Genomic DNA, 16,950 nt, shown 5'->3' with positions numbered 1-16,950 from the left:
TTACAGCAAATACAAGTCTCATATGGCTCACAGGTTATCTCGACTCTTGTAATCCCCTATTTGAGTCCTCCTGTGTCCCCCAAAGCAGCTGTTCCCAATTTACTGCACTTGCTGGCTCCCCTGAGCTGCCCACAACCCTAGATGTATCTCCTGTCTAGGCAGCATCCCCACATTCCAAACTCCAAAACTCATTTCCTGTGGCATTAGGAATAGAAATCTTGCTTCTTAAAGTGACCCCCTCGTCTAACCGAGGGGATTCCACCCCAATTCTAAAATCAACCACATATCCACACCCTGTACCAACTTATCCCCTTCTGTCTCAAAACTGCATTCAGCCTGGCTGCCGTGGTTCACTGGTTGAGCATTGACTTATGAACCAGGAAGTCACAGTTCGATTCCTGATCAGGGCACATGCCCGGGTTGCGGGCTCGATCCCCAGTGTGGGGCGTGTAGGAGGCAGCCGATCAATTCAATGATTCTCATTGATGTTTCTCTCTCTCCCTCTCCCTCTCTGAAATAAACACTGCATTCATCTCCCCAACGTTGGGATGGGGCAATTTAACTTTGCTTAGTCCTTTACATCTAGCATTTCTCAAGATGTCCCCAGACCACCTCTCATCAACTGCAAGTGCCTATGAAAGTTTCTCTAAATGGAATGTAGAATCCTGGATTGGATCCTGAATCTGATGGAAATTCTGGTAAAATCCAAATGGAGTCTGGAGAGTAATGAACCAATGTTGACTTGTTTTGACAAATGTACTATACTATGTTAACATTAGGGGGAAATGGTAAGGAAGGAGTATATAGGAATGTTGAATCATCTTTGCAACTATTTTGTAAACCTAAAAAAAAAAAAGCAAGCAGCAGTTTCTTGGGCCCCAGACCCACCAAATCTCAATTCCTAGAGCTGAAGCCTAGGAATTTAAATTTTCAATAGCCCCAAATGATTCTTACACAGACTCAAATTTGGAAATCTAGTGTTTCAATTGCCTTTCCATTTCTTGCCTGAACAGTGTCTTCTACCTTGCTTTACCTTGACCTTGCCTTACCTGATTTAATCCTTTAGATCCTCTAAATCCTAAGATATGAGTATTATTATTATCCTCCTTTCACAGATGAGAAAACTGAAGTACTAACAGGTTAAAATGTCCAGGATCACACAGCCCTTAAATGGTGGGACTGGGATTAGATTCCCTAGTTAGTCTAGCTCCCAAGTCTATGCATATGAACATGCTGCTGCCTCTCAATCATGTTTCCACCCATGACAAACAGAAAATCTCTATAATTAAATCACTAAAGGAAGCATTATGACCAGTAATCCTCTGGGCCCACCTAGTTCTCCAGCGTCTAAGTCCCAACGGTCCCTTTGCTCCAGCTTGTGACTTTGCCCTTTCCTCCCTTTCCATCAGAGGAGGAGGGGAATGAGCAATGAGAAAGCATTGGGAAGAGGTGCCAACTGGAGAGTCCTGTACAAGCAAGGTACAGATACTCTTCCGTTAGAATCCAGCTCAACTACCGTATCCTCTCTCCTCCCAGTTGCCCTAACTTACGAACCAATCTGATCATGTTCCCAGCACTCATTTTGACATTGAATTATATATACTCTTATATTGGACTTATCTCCCCTAAACAACATTATAAGCTCCTAATTACCTATCTTCTCCCATACTTATGCCTCAGTGTGCTGGGAAACAGACATACCAGGCATTCGAATGAGGTAGATTGGTAGCTAATCTGTACCTTGCCAAAATAGCAAGTAAGAAAATCTGACCACAGTATCTCAGGTTTACAAAGCAGCAGCCCCGATTATCAGGAAGGTGCCAACTCTAACTCAACTCTTATCTGGGTTTCCCGACTTATATTTATGGCTTAATATCAAGTTGTGGTTCTAACTGGTGAATGATGGAATAGTTTGGGGAGTTACTGCTCCCCAACCAGACCCATAGAACAACAGCACAAACATCGACTCAGATAGGTTTGGCATAGAGCAGAAATTTTCAACTGGTGAGCCATAAGAATTGTTAAAGCATTTACTACCTATTTAGTAAGGGGCACTGACTTCTTTTCTATTAGACTGTCAAATAAAAAAATGACAACAGCCAACTCAATAGCTGTCTGGTGTCAATACCCTCTCTTGAACCATAAATATATATAGGTCATATAACAGAGTTGCATCTTATTGGTCAAATTGAATAAGGTTGCATCTGATTTGTTAATTCTTGGTACCAGAAATCCTTATATACAAGTATAGGCATCTGATTTTTTAAAAAGTCAACTTTGGAGCAAAAAGGGTAGATTATTATTATGTTTGATAATCAAAGTTATATCTATTTTTTTATCAGATTGGCAAAATATATATTTTTGGTGTGCCAAAAATTTTAGTAATTTATGTGTGCCATGAGATAAATCGCTGGTATTACAGTATAGATGGAGGATTGATAAAACAGAACACAGTCTCAGGCAATGTCTGTTCTGTGTATTTCCCTTCATTTCTTCAAGTGAGTCATGAAATAACAGGATCAGCAGGAAAAACCCATGAAATATATTCAAGTAAAACAAGTTTCTATTAGTTCTGTTTCTGGTGATTGGAATTTGCTTGATTTTCTTATTAATAAAAACATTACCACTTATATTTTAAGTACATTTGAGAAATCTGATTATGAAGTTAGAATCCATGTATCTCCTCAGATATTCTTAGAAAGCAGTGTGTCTCCATAGAAGCATGAGGAGAAAAAGACTTGTACAGCATCTCATTTTCTTTACCATTGCTTTAATGCACTTTAAAATTTATCTACATTAGTTGAGAACAAAGAAACAAAAATAGACATTTCTTTGTTTTTCATAAATAACTACTCTCCATATTTGATAAAAATCTCAAAGCATTATTTTACCTTCCCACAAATATAATATACACAAAATTTTTCTGAAATAATAAGGTCAGCAAATTATCATGAGACTAACATAACCACATACACAGCTGTTCTATTGACTTCCAGGATCAAAACAAACCAAAAAAAGGAACTCAAGATGCTCTGGGTTTCCATTTGTTAATGCTAATTATAATCATCTGCCAATAATAACTTATAGTTTCAAGTTGATTGATTGTCTACAAATAAAATATCACTGGCTCTGATTCATGAGTTCTGGAGATGTCTTTGTGAAGCTACTGCATGGGATAGGCACTATACATATATGGAAATCATAAGTATTAAATGCCCTTAAATGCCCTGGACTCGAACTACTGACTCGGTATGTGCCTCATTTGGCTCAGTAATAAATTCACCTGCACCAAACCCGTATCAAAAGTCACTAAATCTCTCATACATATATATATATATATATATATATATATGTATATATATGTATACATATATATGTGTAATATATATTATGTATATACACACCCATATCACATACATACTATACATACAGTTTATAACAACATGAAGAACAATATTGTCATAAAATGTTGTACCCCAGGCATTACCCTGGCTGAAATCAATCCTGTAATTGTCATCAAGCTGCTAGAAGGTTTTCGAGTTCTGTGTCAGGTTACTTAGCGACTTGCCTACCCCTCACCCTGCTTTAATGTCTTCGTAGCTTTTTCTTTCAGATCCACCCTCCCCAACTCAGGCATTTCTTTCCCAAGATCACTTGATTAGACTTTGGAGGCAAGAAAGGACATGCAGAGGGAGCAGGCAAATCTCAGCTACGCTACCTCACACCTGCCTAGATTTGTGATGTGCTCTGTCCTGTTTGCCACATTCGGTGTTAGAAAGCAGTTATTCAAAGCTTTGTCCCTTCTACCCCCCTTGGTTTTTCTGTAGAGCACAGAAGTGAAAGAAGCCTCTTTAGCAGGGGTAGCAGTTCATTAAAATATACAACTACATTTCCTAGCTCTGGGGGTCCCATTCTGTACTTGACAGTGCAGGTCACGGATGCTGTTATTAAGGTTCGGTGTGGGATCCATGAGGCTTGCTCCTGGCGGCCGGTGTCAGGATTAGTGCAGCCCTGGCCCAGGAGGAAACAGCCTAATGAATACCAGTTTGGAAACAGTGCTGTCGGCACATTATTTAAGCTTGTACATGCGCACAATTACACACAACACACTTGCACAGGCCCGTCATTAGAAGTGGTCAGGTGAAAATATGACAAAAGGTTTGCAAGGATAAACCAATAAGGCACCAAGAAAAATTATTTCAGCCAATTTGGACAACTTCAAAACGTGAGGAGGGAAATAATATAAATTAAGGTCATGACAACTGCTTCACTGAGAGGTCACATTAGTTCCTTTAGACAACCTTCTAAATCTTCACCCCCTAACCTAGAAGTAAGACACTGCTTAAAATTGAACTGTTAAAGGAACAGCCCCAAGGCTGCACATGTGAGGCCAAAAGAAGTCCCCAGTCCTCTCCAATTTCACAAAGCTGGCTGGGAAGAAATTGCTAAACCACCCCACGACCTTTCATTTTATCATTGTTCTCATGAGTATTAATTGTTTGCATAATAAAAATGCAAATGGGGGGGGGGAAATAATGTGCCGGATGGAAATAGGGAATGACCATAGCTCAGCTGCTCTCCCCTGGGTAGGGGTTGGGGTGGTAGATACTAGTGAGATTTCAGAAAAGCAGGTGGGCTTTATCCTGAAGGGAAAGGAGAGCAAGGCAGAAAACAGACTGAAAACCAAAAGGCAGCTCTGAAAGTAGACCCCCAAAAAGCATTACCTGTATTGCCTTTCCTGGGCCTAGTATGCTTTGTGTTAACTGTCTTATTTTTTAAAGTAAATTGGTGGTTCTTTTTAAGTTGGGCATGTTGCAAAAATGAAAAAAATTTTTTTTTAATGAATTAAATTACTTTTATCCACTCATCCCACAACTTTTAGATACACAGGGCATCATTTCTAGATTCCTCCACAAAGAAAAAGAAAGGGGGGACAATCCAAATTTGGCACAGTGACTGAAGACAACAGAACCATCTGCACTTTCTGGGAAGATATACTAAGTGTGGGAAGAGGTCAAGGTGCTCAGAAAAGGTCCTTGTTTGAAAAACAGGAGAAGAATGGGCTCTCAGGGGAATTATCTCAGGTTCTGAGACATCTGAATAAGTAGAGGAGCAAGAGGTGCAAAAAGTTCTCTAAGCTGTGTGTACTAGGTTTTGTCAAATCCACTGAAAACTGACTCAGTTCTGAGTATGTAAGAGCAGTGCATTTTTATAACTGAACAGCTTTTGAGAGTCCTTATAACCATAATACCAGGCTTCCCACACCCCCAGCACAGTGTTTAAATTCACTATGGGAACTATTCATTTGTTTACTTAATATCCATGAAGTAGAAACTGAACTGGGCTTCGATCTTACTTTTCCAACTTTGGTATAAATGAAGCATAAATCCCCGAGACGTGTTTCCCTAGGGAGATGTTCTCAAATTTTAATTGCTTTTGCCATTTTAGCTTCCTAAATTTAGTCCCCACTCAACCTTGGTCATTGGTATTTTGCTGGCCAATGCACCATCACCCTCTTCCCCAGTCACAACCTCACTCTCTTCATGAATGAATGGTTCAGCAGATTAGGAAAGTAAACAGAATTTTCTAATAGTAAAGAAATCTGTGTGTGTATACTCCTCATATAGGCTTCCAAATATGAATGGTTAAGCTAGGAAGGCAAACAGAATCCTCTTACAGCAAAGTGTATGTCTGTGTGTGTTCATCAACTCATCGGCTTTCTCAGAAAAAGAGGGAAAGAAAAATGTACTGGGGCGGCGGGGGCGGGGGGGCGGGGGAAACAGCTTTCCTCCTGCCACAGCGGTACACCGGTTCATCTTTTAAAAACGAATGCAAGTGTGTTCTGGGCCTCGATTGTTTTCAGAGACTGCAGAGAGCAATGTCTTGCTGCTTTTGGAATATCTGGCTACACACTAATCCAAAATCCAGGGACACTCATTTCCTCTCACTGCTGCCAATGTTTGTTCACAGGTAGCCAGCTGCCCTCCCCCAGTTCAAGCACCTGGTTGGAGGGTGGGTGTGGTTTCTAATCACAGCTCTCCGGGAGGAGGCAGAAGAAAAGCAAAAAGACTGTTTAACATGATAAAGGAGGTGGGGTGGGGGAAATTTACTTAATTACTGGAGGTATATCCATTTTAGTGCTTAACCCTCCAAACGGCCCCCTTCAGCAACTATCACTAAGTAGTTCCAGAAGGAGTGAGTTTACTTTTACCAAATTATAGCACAAGTTGTTTTGTTAAAAAAGATGGGATCACTGAAGCCTATGAAGAACCACCCACTCCTCTGGCACAGAGCTGCCATCTTATCAGTCTAGAATTCAAGCTCAACCAATTTCCATCCCGTGGGTCTTCACTACTCCAAATATTTATGCTGGGCACTGTGAGGCTACCTCTAACTTATTCAAAAAGCTGGCGCTGCTAAGAATAAGAATGGTTACAAGTACTACAGAAAACAAAACAAAACAAAACAAAACCCCGAAGCTCACTAAACAAAGCTAGAATGGACACAAAGTCGCTAAACACTCCCTAACCCTGCCACTTTGGGGAGGCCCTAACCACATTATGCCCTCGTTGGCATGACCTGGAGTTTCCTGAACAGGGACAAGCGGCTCACCTTAAAACATCTTGGACACTTCAAGCAGAAGAAGGAGAAACAAGCTGAAAAAGCACACCCACCGATTTCTCAGTCATAGGAACCCAAACCTTCACTGTTCACATTTTTCAAAAAGACACAAATAATAGGAAATATATTTTTCCAATTCAGACCACACAGTTCAAAGAAACCTCAAGTGGAACTTCATGATAATGCCAATGTTAGGATTGTAAAGCCCCCAAAGCAAAGGTAAATTTTGTTGCCAAAATGCAACAAAGTTAAAAAATTAAGAAAAATACATATTAAATTAAAAACAGAGTTCTCTTAAAAGAAGGCAGCAAGAAACGTAACACAGAATACACGTGAGCTGAGCCCCTCTGAGAAGTCCTGGGACAGCCACTCCGTTGACAGGGCCCTTTCCCCCTCTCTCCCACTTGGCCCAGGAGGGGGCGTCAGCACCAGGAAGGTAAACGGAAGTGACCTTGGCAAAGCTTCCAAACAAAACACCCCTCCCCCTCACTCCAGGCCGCGGCCTCCTACACGTGCGACAGGGACACCTGCTTGTGGTAGGCGGCTGCGGCGGGGCCCGGTGGCCCGGTCCTGCCAGTGAGCGCCGCGCTGGCCTCGGCGTAGTCCCGGGCGGCTGTGGCGCCCCCGCTCTTGTGGCCCCGTCGCCGGCGGCAGCAGCAGCGGCTGGTGAATCGCCGCCACGACTCCACGGTCTTGCTGGACCAAATCCAGACGCCGGAGGTGATGCCCACCACCAGGCACATGAAGTACTTGAGCATGAGCACCCAGTACTCCGGCTTGGCGCGCGGCTGGCCGGTGTCGGGGCCCGGGCAGGCGCAGGTGAGCGCGGCCTCCCAGCTCTCGCGATAGTGCTGCTCGTACAGGTAGCAGGCCACCACGATGCTGGCGGGCACGGTGTAGAGCAGCGTGAAGATGCCGATGCGGATCATGAGCTTCTCCAGCTTGTCCGTCTTCGTGCCCCCCTGCTTGATGACGCTGCGGATGCGGAAGAGGGACACGAAGCCTGCCAGGAGGAAGAGCGTGCCCACCAGCAGGTAGAGCACCAGAGGGCCCAGCACGAAGCCGCGCAGCGAATTCAGGTTCTGGTTGCCCACATAGCAGATGCCAGCCACTGGGTCCCCGTCCACGGAGCTCAGTGCCAGCGCGGTGATGGACTTGACACTGGGGATGAGCCACGCCGCCAGGTGGAAGTACTGCGCATAGCCTGCGATGGCCTCGTTGCCCCACTTCATGCCGGCCGCCAGGAACCAGGTGAGCGACAGGATGACCCACCAGATGGAGCTGGCCATGCCGAAGAAGTAGACCAGCAGGAAGACCACGGTGCAGAGCGCCGGGCCCGTCGTCTCGTAGTGAATGTGGCTGTGCTCACGGCTGCAGGCGACACTGGCGTGGCCCACGACCAGGCGCACCAGGAAGCCCAAAGACACGCACAGGTAGCAAGCGGACAGGAAGATGATGGGGCGCTCGGGGTAGCGGAAGCGTTCCATGTCTATCAGGAAGGTAGCCACGGTGGTGGAGGTGGAGATGAAGCACAGCACAGACCACAGGCCGATCCAGAAGGTGGCGAACGTGCGCTCGTCGGGGCTGAAGGAGGGCTGGTAGCAGGGCACCGCACAGTTGGGCACCTGGCCCGTCCGCACCTTGTTGTAGAGCGGGTGCGACTCCTTCAGAATGGGCACGAAGGGTTCCCGGCACTTGCACACCGACGGGCCCCCGGCGGCGCACTCGCCTCCCGAGGAGGGTGCCCCCGGCGGGCCTGGGAGGGTGGGCTTGGCGGGGAAGAGCCTAGGAGGCACCGTGGTGGCCTCGCTGCGATTGTAATCCATGCACAGGACCTCGGCGTCGCGCCCCAGCACGGGGAGGCGGTCACAGCTCATGCGCTCGGGCCACGCGAAGCCATACTGGCGCATGAGCGGCGAGCAGCCGGCTTTGGCGCGCTCGCACACGGAGCGGCAGGGCGGCAGGGGCTTGTGATAGTCCGGCAGGCAGATGGGCGTGTACATGGAGCAGAGGAAGAAGAGCAGGTCCGGAGAGCAGTGGATCTCCACCAGCGGCCAGAACTGGTGCACCTCCAGGCCCGCCTCCTCCTGGGTGTCGTGGTTGAACTGGTTGGGCATGTGCGTCAGGTTGTAGCCTATGCCGCGGCACATGGGCACCGTGATTTTCTGGCACACCGGGGCCTTCGAGGCGGCCACCGCTCGGCCTGCCAGCTGCGCCAGCAGCAGCAGCAGCAGCGAGGGCGGCGCAGAAGGGTCAGGCCGAGCCATAGCCCCCTCCCTCCCCTCGCCTCGCACAGCCCCGCGCGGGGCCAACGCAGGCAGGGGGAGCCGGGGACCGGGCTTCCCTCTCCGCCGACTGGTGTGCAGCGCCGGGGCTGGCAACCTGTTGGTTCTTTTTCTCTTCCAGAAATCCGTGCCCCGAGACAAACTGTTTCGGGAAGGCGCTGCCTCCCTCCGCGCTCAGCTCTTCTCCGGAGCGGGTTTGGGAGGGGCAGTTAGGGCTCCGATTCCAGGGAAAGTACTCTTTAAAAAAGAAGAAAAATTGCAACCACTCCCAGTTAGAGGGGAGTCAACGGCTCCGTCCCCGCAAGCGGTCTCCAAATCTCTAGCTGAAACTCTCCCTTCCACCTCCTGAAACCAAACTGCTGACGCCCCACCCCGCCTCCCTTCCCACTGGGCCCCGCAGGCTGGACCCCGGGGTCGGAGCGATCGGCCCCTCCCGAAAAGGGCAGAGGGCCGGGGAGAACGGGGAGCAGGGGAAGGCGCGGGCTCTCACCTCCGCGGATCCGGAAAGGAGCAGCTATTCCACAGCCGGGCTGGGTCCTCCGTCCCTGGGACACTCGGCTCAGAAACGCGATTCAGAGCCAAGCTGGCACCTGGAAAGTTTGGCGCTAGGCTGGGTAGACGAGGAGGCGGCACATGGCAGCAGGTGGGGGCGTCTCAAAGAGGGGGTCGCCCCCGGAACGCGATCGCCGCAGGCCCGTCACTCGCCCTCTCCTCGTCCGGGGCCCCCCGCATGATCCGGGCGGGGCAAGGCAGGGGCAGGCCGTGCGTTCCTCCACCGGGGTCCCGGAGCCGCACGAAGGGCGAACGCGCCTGCAGCACCTAGGCGAGAGGGAGGCGGCGCGGCGGCCGGGAGGACCCGCCGCCTCACGGCACCGCGAACAGTCGGCGCTGGCCCCGCCGGGACTGCATGGTGCGCGCCCGCCGCCGCGTCCCGCCCGCCGCTCGCCTCCTCCCCTGCAGGGGGCTCCTCGCTCCAGCCGACTCCTGGGGGCGGCGGCGGCGCTCCTGGGACGCGCCCGCCTCGGCTCCTCCCCCGCGCACTCGCACCCTTTCGCCCACCTCCGGCCGGCACGGAGCGGCGCGCGGCGGCGGCGGCGGCGGCGGCGGCGGCGACTGCGGCAGAGGAGTCACGGCCGCGGGCTGACTAGCCTCTCCCACTCGGCCGGGTCACCTGCTTCTAATGCCCGCCGGGAGGCCCCGCCCCGGCCCCGCCCCCTCGAGCTGGGGCTCGGTTGGTGGGCCGCCCCGCCACGCTCTCCGCGCGGCCCCGCCCCCTGTTCCCCCAGCGTGGCCTCTCCTCCGGCGCCCTGCGGCCCCGCCCTGAGCGGGCAGCCGAGCAGCGCGGGCCAATCGCGGTGCGGAGAGCGGCAGGGGCGGAGCGAATGCTAATCACGCCTTCTTGAGACGCGGGGCGGGAAACCCTAAGCTACAAGTTCCAGGGAGTTGTCTGCAGCCGCCCGCGGGTGCGGGGCTCCCTGGCCTGGAACGTTCTAGCGTAAGAACCTTTGCTCCCAGGGCCCCTACCGGTTCTCCTCTCGGCAGCTAAGCGTTCTTACCGAGCCCAGCGCTTGTTTCCTAGTAAAAGAACCGCTCAAAGATCCGCTCTTAACTGTGCACCTGTCTCCCCTCCGTGCTGTCCTCCTACCAGGTGAGCTCACGTCCAGAGAAGAGCGAATGCTTACTGAGCCCCTACTGTGTGCCAGACCGCGCGTTAATCGTTTACATCTCCATACAAGGTCTCGGATCCTTGCAACAATTCTATGAGGCAGGTACTCCTTACCGGTGAAGAAACTTAACCAAGGTGTCCCAGCTAATGCTTGTTCCCCAAGAAAACCCCAACCCCGTCTGGTTCCCACAGCTATTCCGAGCGCCTGGCACATGCTAGGCGCTCAAATGGCAAACCTGTGTTCGAACCTAGGTACTTGGGCTGCGGCGTCCACAATTTTAACCACTCCCCCCTATGCACAATAGGTACCTCCAAGGTTTCAGCCTTTACTCGCATTTCGTAACAAAATCATTTGGTTGTGACAAGAAAGTGATTTTTTTTTTCTTTCTTTCTGTTTTTGCAAGACGCGAGATGTTAATCCTTTATTAGAGGTTTAAAATCCCAGGCAGTTCCCCGCAGAGAGAAGCAACGCTGGCTCCGGGCTCTGTAATGGGCAGGGCGCTGGGCCCCCTGGGGGCTGCAGGCTGCTTAGCTGCCCGCAGCCGCCGCCGAGGGCCGGGGGCGCACGGGGCAGCCGCCGCCCGAGGGAAGACCTGCTGGGCGCTCCAACCGCGGAGACGCACAGCGGCGCTCTCCAGATGGGTTTTTATGCTGCCAGTTTTAAAGGTCCTAAAAACGCCTCTTTTTCTACGTGTTCTAATTAGGTGGAAGACTGAGGTGTTTAGCATACTTGAAATTCATTCAGACGCGTACAAAGAGCGCCTGAATTGTTTCCCACCCCCCACCCCCGCTTCTTCCTCCGGGAAGGTGGTGAAAAAGGCTGGAGGGCCAGGGAACTTGAAGGACTCGGGACTGGACTGAAGGGGTGAGACAGGCCGCGGTTATTGTTCTTGTGTCCTGGATTCCATTTGGTGCAGATTGAGGGATTAAATGGCAGAATAACTCTCTCCCACTTAATCAACAAGGCTTTGGGGGAAACCAGGAGGAATATGTGTATTAATCCCAGCCTTAGGGTTAAAAGGAATAAGTACCAATAGCTTTACAGACATCAAAGCTATTAGTAAATATGTTTTACATGGACATTACATCTTTCTACAGGTGTTCATATTTTATTTCTTTTTGTTTTTTTGGAAATACTTGGCACTCTGGGTGGACAAACTGGCCAGGGTGGAAAGTAGTGGGCGTTGAAAAGCCATGGACTAAAGCAGTCAGAAAGAAAGGGAAACCCTCAGTGGAAAGTATGTGCAGACGGTGGACATGCCAGGGGAGGGCTGTCTCATTCTGTGCCCTTCATGCAACGTGTGTATTATTGGGGATGGACAAGTGTTGGCTAATAATAAAAATTATTTCAAGTTGGAGAATGTTAACCATTCCCACTGGAATTTAGCCAGAATACTTGTGTTATTTCACATAGTTCCGACTCAAATGATGTTATCTACTGGTTTGTAAAGCTATCTCTGCTTAATCAATAATAGTGAAATGTTATTTTTGCTTGGAGGTCTCTAATTATAAGTAGTCATAACAGCAAAAAGACTTTGCCAAAGAGACTTATTTTGCATTGCATAACTTTTTGTACATTTGAATTTTTGCTTTCTAAAAATATATGTTGCTTCAATTTAACGGCAGTTTAAAATATGCTATTTAACATGTATTAGGCAGGGTGCTAAATAATTCGATTTGTTAACTGATTTAATCCGTACAACAATCAGATATAACTGGCCTCACAATGACTTGCCTGAAGTTACTTATTCAGTCATTGGAAAGCATAGAAATAAAAAATTTCTCCTGAGTCATAATTTATTATTCAACAAGCTAGATGACACTAAATTATTTTTTAATATATTTTTATTGAGGAGAGAGAGAAAGAGAAACAGCAATGTGAGAGAGATTTATTGATTGGCTGCCTCCTGCATGCCCTTCACTGGGGATGCCCTGACCAGGAATGGAACCTTGACCTCCTGGTTCATAGGTCAACGCTCAAACACTGAGCCACGCCAGCAGGGGAACACTAAATTATTTTAAAGATGCATTTTTAAGCACCCAGAACATTGCCAAATATTCTAGTCTATTAATTTACTCCTATAGCCTTCCATCCATCCATTCATCCATCCATCCATCCAAAAAACACCAGTTTCTGAGTTGAAAACACTACTGCTATATTAAACATGTTTCTACAAAGCCTAGTTCATGAAATTCAACTTAAATTCTTGTCCAAAGTGAGTTTAATAACTGATGAAAATACAGGTAATGATGCTAACTAGCCATCGCATCTAGAAAGTGTGTGACATTCCAAAAGTTTGAAGTGTTGGTTTTGGATTCTGTCATCAGGGAATAGTTACAGCATTTTTAATCTTATTAGACTTGTATTGATTATACATGTATTATTCTGCTGAGACAGCTGAGGGTTCAATGCTATAGGAATGAATAAGCAGTAGTCTGTGTATACCTTTCAATATCTCAATAATCAAGCATGGAACAGTCTTGATGAGATGCCTTCAATAAGGTTGTGAAACAAATGGATGAATGAATGACAACTGAGATTAACATATATATATATATATATATATATATATATATATATATATAAATTGATTTCAGAGAAAAAGGGAGAGGGAGAGAGAGATAAAAACATCCATGATGAGAGAGGATCATTGATAGGCTGCCTCCTGCACGTCCCCTCCTGGAGATCCAGCCCACAACCCAGTCATGTGCCCTGACCAGGAATTGAACCGTGACCTCCTGCTTCATAGGTCGATGCTCAACCACTGATACATGCGGGCCGGGCTGAGAGTAACTTTAGCAACTGGCATTGAATCCTTGAACACAGCTTACCTTATGAGAGCTGAATCTGAGGTTGACCATACCCTGTTAAGTGCAGCATGGCTCTTTGGCCCCTTGAGTGTGGCTCTTCCACAAAATACCACGGCCTGGGCGAGTCTATTTTGAAGAAGTGGTGTTAGAAGTTTAAGTTTAAAAAATTTGGCTCTCAAAAGAAATTTCAATCGTTGTACTGTTGATATTTGGCTCTGTTGACTAATGAGTTTGCCGACCACTGAGCTAGGGCACTTTTTATAGATGAAGAAACTGAGGTTCAGACAAGTTATAGATGAAGAAACTGAGGTTCAGACAAGTTAAATAACTTGTTACCCACGGTTACACACCTTGCAACTTGCGTTTTCCTAACTCCGACACCTGTGTTGTCATGGGGTGCAGGCCTCATCGCAGTCCCAGCTGTAGAGGGTCCTGAGACCCACCAGAGAGTAAATATGGAGATAAACAACGCCCCTCATTCGTTAGCATTCCTTTCCTGGGGACCAGGTTGAATCTTCCGTGCCCGTGTTCGAGGGGGGCTAACGTGCGGAAAAGCTGCAGGCTCGGGATTCACCTGGAATCCAGTGTAAGTCCAGCGCCAGCTTGTTCGTTGGGCGTCGCCGATCAGGCATGCGGTAGGATGCTCCTTAGACCGATTTCAGCACCCACCTGGTGTCGTGGCAGAGGACGTGCCAGTTCAGTCAGCAGGGACGCGGTACATGCTGTGAGCCAAGCGCTGGGGCCAGGGGTGGAAACGCGCTGAGGCTCGGGCGTACCAGCAGGGCGTGGTGGGAGAGCGGAGGGGGCACCTCGCCCACCTGCTGGATCCGGGGGGCCCAGGCTGTGCGTGGAAGGCGGCATCTGAGTAGGTGACCTCTCCGTCAAGGTTTCGTGCAGGAAACAGAAGCCACTCTAGGTATTTTCAGCAGGTGCTTACAGAATTGGTGGCACGGCCTGAGGCGCAGAAGTCGGGGAGCTCCCTCTGGGCTCCTGAGTTAGGGGCCCCCTGCAGGGCTATGTTCCAGGAGCCAGGAGGGGGCTGCTGCAGCAGCTGCTCTTCATACCTATGCACCTGGCGAGGGGCACTGAGGCAGGACCGTGGCTCCAACAGCATTCAATGCCTATTAACGTTATTTCTCAAACCGGGCTTGCCAGCAGCAATAACGACGGGATGGTGCCTTCTCCTGGCAAACCTTACAAGAGTGCACCTGGTCGGCTGACTGTATTTCCTATGCGGACCATCCATCGGTGCACGGGAGTCTGAGGCATGGAGCATTAAGGTTTCCAGTCATCCAGCTGGCTACTAGAAGGAGAGCACTGAGGCCTGGAGAGGCAATCCTCAGAACCCACTACATGTGGACCAACAGTGAGGCCTTCCCCGGCAGAGGAAGCGGCACAGGTGAACGCCAGGAACGAACACAGTAGGCGTGACAGACAGCTGGGCGTGACGAGGCCGTCAGGGAGTCGCAGAAGCATCGACTCAACGTTTTACCTGAAAGAACACTCTGTCTAATCAATGTATTTCATTTATTTGCTTACTTTATTTATTTATATTGATTTCAGAGAGGAGGAGGAGGAGAGAGAGAGAAACATCAGTGATGAGAATCATTGATCGGCTGCCTCCTGCACGCCCCCTGCTGGGGATTGAGCCCACAACCTGGGTGTGTGCCCCATTACCTGTCCTTCCTATGACCCAGTCCCTGTGTAAGAACATGAACAGCCCTCGGTGCTGACGCCCACACACTGGCTCAGCCCGCTGTGAGAGGACGTAATACAGTTTCTTAGACCCTCACAACGCCTCTTGGCCTGGCTTCTGTTGGCGCAGACCTGACATTTTGGTGCCAAAACCCGGATTCACCGAGGGGCCTGAAGGGACCCCCCCCACTGCTGGCTGCAGGCTTCTCCAGACCACGCTGACCACTCGAATTTCTGGTGACTAAGAGTTACTTCCCTTGACCCTCTGATTTGCTGGCTTTTGCCTCACCCAAGTCCTCGCCCACGGGGGCCAGAGGACCCACTCTTCTGGAGCCAGGTCCCTGGCTACCCTGTGTTAGTGGGCCGCCCTAACGTAGTGGTCAGCTTTCCTCTTCTCTCCGGCGCTCAGTTCGGACGGCCAGGACGCCTCCCTTCGGACTTCTCACCTCCGGGATAGACTTCTTACTCACCTCTCCCCCCCCCCGTGCACCACACCAACCCATTGTGGGAACCAGCAGCCTACTCCTGAGAGCCCACCCCTTCGGGGTGCCTCCTCCTCACAGCCTTCAGGCTCACTTTCTACTGCAACGGGGCCTGGCCCCAACGTGATCCTGAGTCCATCTGGCCTGGGAATGGCACTTTCAATTTCAGGATCTTCGCTGACTTAGACAGCTATCGCCAGCCCACCGGAAATTCCCTCCGTCCAGGCCTTCTTCCATCTCCGCAGTCACCCTTCTCTCTGTCAGGACCGCCCTGCTTACCAAACTCTTCTTCATTCTAAACCCCCCTCCGCGTCCTCACTTCTCTGTGACCCAACTGTTCGTTCAGCCCCAATACCAACTCGGGGACAGGGAATTCTAGCCTGTGAATAAATCTCTAAACTGTGACACTGTGCTCCTGTGAAGTTTGTTTTGCTAATGCTTATAGCCCTTTACCAAGCTAGGGATTCCAGGAGAACTTACACAGTGCGTATGGCCACAATTACAAGTGAATTCATGGAAACGTTCCTCACAGGCCCAGCCAACGGCCCGCCTCTCACAAAGGCAGAGCAGCCTGCTTTCTCACCGGCCACCCCCAAACCCCCTCCCCTGCCCCCACACACACAGAGCAGTTGCCAGCTTAACCCTTCCTTTGGAACAAGACTGCAGGCCCTTGTTTGCAGAACTCGCCAATCCCGCCACTACCAGGAGCAGACCTCATCATCACCCAAACCTTAGCGTGTTATCTCTGAGAAAAGTAATAAATTGAACTCCCGTTAAAGGAATTCTTCAGGTCTGTTAAAGGCCGAGAACTTTGGGGGGTACATTTCATCCAACAGACAGCCTTAGGCAATAGGAAAAAGTTACCAAAAACTAGCCCAGACCCCCACTTAGGAGCCCAGACCCCCCACTGAGCAACTGGCAGAAATAACCTTCGGTGTTTTAACAATGGAGACAGGGCGGAGAAAGCAAGAGAGCCCTCCCGTAGGAACAGACAAATCCGCTTTAAGCCATATGCCGCCTCAGGGGCCGTGCCCCCTCTGCCACAAGTTCGGCCACTGGAAGAGGGACTGTCCCGGGGGCTGGGGGGGTCCCCGGGACCAGAACCTCACCACACAATGTCTTTGAACTGACAGGGCCCAACGCGCCAGTCGGCCCCCACTAAGAGCATCAATCACTATGGAAGGGATGGAGCCCAAGGTGACCCTCGACATGACAGGTAAGGCCATTAAATTCTGCTTAGACACAGGGGCTGCTTACTCTCTCCCCAAGGCCTCTTTCTCATAGGCATCCTCAGTGCTACCCTTTCACTCTACCCCTTCAACGGTAGCCTCACTTTTTTTTTTTTTTTTACAAGATGGGATAATGTTTCTTTTTTTTTTTTTTTTTTAAA

The 16,950-nt window shown here is 49.5% G+C and overlaps 2 protein-coding genes across 2 annotated transcripts in view; one reads left to right on the top strand and one right to left on the bottom strand.

Annotated features, from left to right (window-relative positions):
- Positions 1–3,133, top strand: part of CCNYL1 (cyclin Y like 1) — a 43,853-nt gene extending 40,720 nt beyond the window's left edge. Inside the window, exon 12 of the transcript XR_008557435.1 lies at positions 587–3,133. The gene's annotated coding sequence lies outside the window, so the exon portion shown is untranslated. The remainder of the gene's footprint in view (positions 1–586) is intronic.
- Positions 3,134–6,726: 3,593 nt separating this feature from the next.
- FZD5 (frizzled class receptor 5) lies at positions 6,727–10,006 on the bottom strand. The gene is made up of 2 exons (XM_028151145.2): positions 9,397–10,006; positions 6,727–9,143 (listed from the first exon to the last, which is right to left on the bottom strand). The coding sequence occupies exon 2, from the start codon at positions 8,886–8,888 to the stop codon at positions 7,128–7,130; it is 1,761 nt and encodes a 586-aa protein (XP_028006946.1). The 5' UTR covers positions 8,889–9,143; positions 9,397–10,006; the 3' UTR covers positions 6,727–7,127.
- Between the last annotated feature and the right edge of the window lie 6,944 nt (positions 10,007–16,950).

This window comes from Eptesicus fuscus, chromosome 11 (assembly GCF_027574615.1).
Source record: "Eptesicus fuscus isolate TK198812 chromosome 11, DD_ASM_mEF_20220401, whole genome shotgun sequence".
In the NCBI taxonomy this organism is placed as follows: Eukaryota; Metazoa; Chordata; class Mammalia; order Chiroptera; family Vespertilionidae; genus Eptesicus; species Eptesicus fuscus.
This window is presented reverse-complemented; position numbering and strand designations above follow the sequence as displayed.